General features: G+C 37.5%; 1 protein-coding gene across 1 annotated transcript in view; it reads right to left on the bottom strand.

The window, feature by feature from the left end:
• Positions 1 to 908: 908 nt before the first annotated feature.
• The window catches only part of LOC137397030 (Bardet-Biedl syndrome 1 protein-like), a 31,322-nt gene continuing 26,230 nt past the window's right edge, over positions 909 to 6,000 (bottom strand). Inside the window, exons 11-14 of the mRNA XM_068083314.1 lie at positions 4,348 to 4,481; positions 2,688 to 2,822; positions 2,420 to 2,506; positions 909 to 1,259 (exon numbers count right to left, since the gene is read on the bottom strand). Coding sequence (XP_067939415.1) covers positions 1,176 to 1,259; positions 2,420 to 2,506; positions 2,688 to 2,822; positions 4,348 to 4,481 — 440 coding nt within the window. The 3' untranslated portion in view covers positions 909 to 1,175. The remainder of the gene's footprint in view (positions 1,260 to 2,419; positions 2,507 to 2,687; positions 2,823 to 4,347; positions 4,482 to 6,000) is intronic.

Below are 6,000 nucleotides of genomic sequence, written 5' to 3'. Positions count from 1 at the left end.
CTTCAAGTTCATGAAATTGCCTTCTATCCGCATTAATTTCACTTCTTGTTTTTTCTGTAGCGAAGCTACCAGACCTTATGCCAAACATCTAGGCATTGATGTCCTCATTGAGAATAGAACAGGCGCCTTTGCACAGTCTAACCTACGCTGTGAAAGAAAATTGCCTTTTTTCGTCTGCTTATAGACCTGAACCTAGTTTTGGTTCTTATGGATACCACAGACTACGTGGAGGTCATGTTAATGGTATTATTAGTAAATGATTACATCAGAAGGTCATTATGTAGTAATGGTAATTAATATAAAGCAGCAAAGCAATGATATATATTATACATATCTATATATGTGTTAAGCATTGTAGGAGTTATTTGACATCTCAAGACTCTCAAATTCATGTTACAAACTACACAAAAATGCCACTTGAAATATTTGGCCTATTAATTATTCATTCCATATTCAATGACTGTATATTATATCTAACTGGTAAACACGTTGATATTCTAGCCTATGATTATAGACTCTACCTAAATCACCCAGAAAACTTGAAAAACTTGCGTCAACAGTTATTGACTAGTATTGATTATTCCAGGCCTAAATTCATTTACAAATAAGATAGATTTCGTCAGCGCAAGAGTCAACATAAGCTCTTAGCTTTGTTAGCGCAGAAATCAACTGAAGCAAATAACAATAACTCGCCGGCTAATTTTCTGCTGAAAAATGTCTGTAAGCAAGTCCAATTTGATGCAGCTTTAGTACAAACCTCCCTAAAGAACAACTTTTATCTATACACGTTGACATAATTTGATACTATTTTAAATCCTTTTAAATCTTGCTGAAAAAAAGTGTGCCTATGAGAGGCTGCCTTAACACTGGTGTTAAGAAGACAGGTTGGTCTACATAAAATATGACCCATGCACAAAAATTTTATTTATATCATGGCAGATCAGTAAAGAAACAAACGGTGTTTAAAAAGAGCCATCTATGTAATAAATATAAATAAAGTAAGTTATTGATTGAAGATGGACGGATAACTAAAAGCAAATGAGATAAAAAGCAGACGACTCCGCCTATAAGGTAGGATTGCCGATAGGATAGGATAGGGTAGGATCGAACTACTTCAGGGTTCACTGTTCAGCTATGGCCCTAAATGTACCAGTCAGCTACCGCTGTTTCAGCCATCACTGTATAGCTATCTCACTGACGGGCATACTGATATTAGCGCTGATGAGTGGCACGCTGTTCCCTGACTTCACCACAAACACCTGCAAGGCAATAACGATAGCAACACAAATATTCATGGCTTTACCATTGTTGGTCAAATGTAGAAACATTAGGGCTGAAAGAAGTTCAGAGCCAATTGTGTAACTCACACAGTCCAATTGCTGATTGATTACCATGGGTCTATGATGAGAACCAAACAAAACAATAGGATGAACATAATGCCAACAATTGGAACATCGAGATAAACTGGTCACCTCTAAAGCAATGATCTGGCAGGTGTGATTGTGATATAGTTCCAAACAGGAAGTTACTCTGGCAGCAGCCTATACGCCAGGCTTTTGCTAGAATCATGCTCAGTTTCTAGCCCTTGTTATTAGGATGACACATTTAGGAGTTGTGCACTCATTGTAACTAGTAAACCTTTTACTAAAATGATGAGATGCTTGCTAGAAGTTAACGGTGTCCCTGAAGCCGTGGAACACAGTCACTGCCGGTTTATGTCTTCCATTGATGAGCTTGGTACTGATAGCAGTGCCTAGCAATAGAATTCCCTTCTTTTAAAATGGCATTCATTTATTCATCCACACTCCATGCCAAAATGGCAGGTTTGCGTATGCTTATGAGTAGGAGAAGAAAACTCATGTTGTGGCTTTGCTGAGAAGTCAGTTATTAACAGGTTATGCCTATACTAGCTGTGGCCTCTATATTATGATTAATAAACCAATTTAGCTCTTAGATATAATATTGGCTTGCAATCCTAAATTATGTAGCATAATAAGAACCAATAAATCATTCAATATTCAATATTCAATATTAATGTAGATAACAAAAACCTTCAACTTTGAGATGTTTGCTGTTTGGTAGTTTTCTTAGATTTGACCGATGTTACATTTCTTAGATGGTAAGAAAGTCGAAGTCTACCTCCCCTACTATATTATTCCATCACATAGCCTTACCAAGCTATATCAAAGGTCACAGGCTAGATATCTCAGCGGTGGATACTCACAACCCTTTAATATCTATTCAAATGCATAGACTGTTGGCTTTCCTATAGTCACATTTGGTTTTATGTATTCACGCCATCACTACGAGTTCCGATGTTGGCCTGTATAGCGATGGTTCTTGTGAAAGTTGGTCCAAGCTCAATATGACTACAACTTATAATGGTGGATAAAATGGTTCCATTTAGGAGTTACCTTACCTTAACAACATCTGCTATTCCTTTGTCACTTATGCAGTCGACTAATGTCTCAAACGTGTAGACAACTCCAGGAACGAGCATTGGGCACTGAAACAGAATGATAAGGTTAAAACGCATCAAGTATCCCATAGTTTTTCCAGATTTGAAAAAAGTGCTCAGTTCCAAATGCTAATCCGGTAATTCACTGCATTTGCATAAGCTGAAATGTGATTGCAACTTTCTACTTTTTACAGAGTAAAGTGGGGGAAAAGATAGCGGGGGCACATACTGTTATAAGTTTGCGGTGAACATTGTACAGAGAGCCATCATAACTGAATGTTATAATCATTCCTATAACCGTCTCATTCTCTGACGTGTTCTGCAGGTTGACCTTAAGGCGGAACGTAGGACCGATTCCATTTATCTGCGGGATACAACGATGAAAAAGAATAAGTAGTACAAGTAGTACTAATTTAGATATTTAAATATATAAATATACAGTATATATAAATATATATAGTGTGCCTATAACATTGTGGTTATCTCATCTCACACAACCATTGGTAGACTGACATACTCGAGTCATCTCACACAACCATTGGTAGACTGACATACTCGAGTCATCTCACACAACCATTGGTAGACTGACATACTCGAGTCATCTCACACAACCATTGGTAGACTGACATACTCGAGTCATCTCACACAACCATTGGTAGACTGACATACTCGAGTCATCTCACACAATCATTGGTAGACTGACATACTCGAGTCATCTCACACAACCATTGGTGAACTGACATACTCGAGTCATCTCACACAACCATTGGTAGACTGACATACTCGAGTCATCTCACACAACCATTGGTGGACTGACATACTCGAGTCATCTCACACAACCATTGGTAGACTGACATACTCGAGTCATCTCGTGTATAAAAAGCAAATGAGCGAGTTTATACCAAAGTGATACAAGATATTAGTGAAGTCATCATCCCTTTGATAAAAAGCAGATGAGCGGGCTTAAAAACACTAACATTAACGATGATATAAAAGCTAAAACTATTTCCCATCCTTTGATACTTGTATAGCAGTACAAAGGCTGATGCCGTAATATCCTGATCTATAATATCCTGATCTATAACATCCTGATCTATAACATCCTGATTTATAATATCCTGATCTATAATATCCTGGCCTATAATATGCTGATCTATAACATCCTGATCTATAATCTGCTGATCTATAACATCCTGATCTATAACATCCTGATCTATAATATCCTGATCTATAACATCCTGATCTATAACATCCTGATCTATAATATCCGGATCTATAATATCCTGATTTATAACATCCTGATCTATAACATCCTGATCTAAGATATCCTGATCTATACTATCCTGATCTATAATATCCTGATCTATAACAACCTGATCTATAACATCCTGATTTATAATATCCTGATCTATAATATCCTGATCTATAATATGCTGATCTATAATATCCTGATCTATAATATCCTGATCTACAACTGCATATATACATAATACAGCTTTTCAATATATAAAATAGGGAGAAACATAGTGGAAGATAAGACAGGTGTAAAAATGTAAAAACCAATTACTGCATTGTCAATTTTTTTATGGTATAATGCTACTATAATTCCTTAATCATAATCTCTTTCTCCTTTCCTGGCAGCTGGTGACAAGTTGACATGATTTTCACCCACAAAACTATCTGTTCTACAGCCTCGAATCTTTTTCATCCCATTTGATTATAAACTTAGGCTCAGATTAGCTCATGCTTTCTGTCACCATTATTTGTGGCTACACAAAATAGCTCTATTGTTTCAGCTAACCTTCCCTGTTGCACTATGTGACAATTGTACTAGTCTACTTCAGCAGTGCATTCTGGGAAAGAGCCACAGATTTTATATTTACACTAACCAAGGCATTGAGCTTAAGAGGTTCCATGACGCTGTTAGATATGGGGTTGTCTCCCTTCATGAGTGATTCGGCATAGGCTTTGGCAGAGTTTAGCCTTAGTCTCTGCAGCTCGTGCATGAACTGACGATGCATCACTATAAAAGAGCAAAGAGGCTTCGTTGTTGGCATTAAAACACATGCATATATTTGTCAGCTATACTGACAATAGCTCGCTAAGCGTACAATATGTTATGTACATAAGTAGGTCTCGACTGTGAACTGAATCTACACATTATATACTACTGACAACCGATACTTCATTTTCCATTTTATGATGATTTTGCAGATTCCAGCATGCTTCCAAATGCCATAGTATAGCATGATGTCAAAATGACAGAATTATCACTTTGCAGATATATTGTGCTGTTTTATGGACAAAAGGCGTTTCTATTATAATATATCTCTGGAATGTTTAGCTCTTGTCAGCGAAGTGTTTGTGCAGTCAGCTAAAGGGGTGGTCACACGAGAGCCGAAACGAACTAAACGACGTCGCTGTCAGTTGTGAACTGTTCGGCCGAAGACATTTCTGGCCGAAACGAACCATTTCAGTCCTGCTCGAAATTTCGTGGCCGAACCCTTGCTCTTATTATTGGCTGGTTAAAATTCTAGCGAGCACGCGTCCCATTTCTCCTTACATGCGAGTGAGCAAAATTAAAAAATAAATGGAATACTTTTATTTCGTTAAATAAACAACTTGAAGCAATTTACGACGAGGCTCACCCGGACTTGTGATTGTGTTGCATAAATGTAAGATGTTGCACTTGAGTTTTGTATAAATGTAAGAGAATGGTTGTGGTTTTCTTTCGTGTAGAATAGAAGTAATGTGTCATACTCCTCCTGATAAAGTATCGTTGACTGATTTATTTATGTAAAACCACAGTACTATGATAAAAAATATTTTTGTTTGTTATGTACTCAGCATAGAAAAACATTCATATGTTAATAAATATATAATTTTGTTGATGGGAAGAGTTGGCAAAATCTTTGTATAGAGTGATTTATTTTGAGCAGCTGAACGATCTTCTGATAAATCTGCTGCGTAATTATAATTAATAATTGCTCCTCAAAGTTTTTGTTTACAATAGAAGCGTTTAGCTCAAATAAATAAAAACTTCCAATGAAACGGTGTCCTGTCTCCATACGTATCGTATCTAAGAAGCGAAGTGACTTCGGATGCCGAGTGACATGTGGCTTAGCCGAACGAAAGTAAAACAACCTCCGAACGAAATCAAACCTTAGTCGGTTCGGCCATCGTGTGACCACGGCGTCAGGGTAGTCAGTGTTGGGTTTGGTCAACAGTAAGCGTGGTCAGCTGCGGGTATAGTCAGTATTAGGTGTGGTCAATTGTGGGTATAGTCAGTGTTGGGTGTGGTCAACAGTAGGTGTGGTCAGCTGTGGACATAGTCAGTAATAGGTGTGGTCAATTGTGGGTATAGTTAGTGTTGGATGTGGTCAACAGTAGGTGTGGTAAGCTGTGGGTATAGTCAGTGCTGGACACGGCTAGCTGTGGGTTTTAAACTACCAAAATTCTGTTAATAAATTCTGTAAGCGCCCCTTCGGCCCACCCGACTATATAAAAAACCTCTCTATATCTGCTTATTAAAAAATATAAGC

This window comes from Watersipora subatra, chromosome 5, assembly GCF_963576615.1.
Source record: "Watersipora subatra chromosome 5, tzWatSuba1.1, whole genome shotgun sequence".
In the NCBI taxonomy this organism is placed as follows: Eukaryota; Metazoa; Bryozoa; class Gymnolaemata; order Cheilostomatida; family Watersiporidae; genus Watersipora; species Watersipora subatra.
This window is presented reverse-complemented; position numbering and strand designations above follow the sequence as displayed.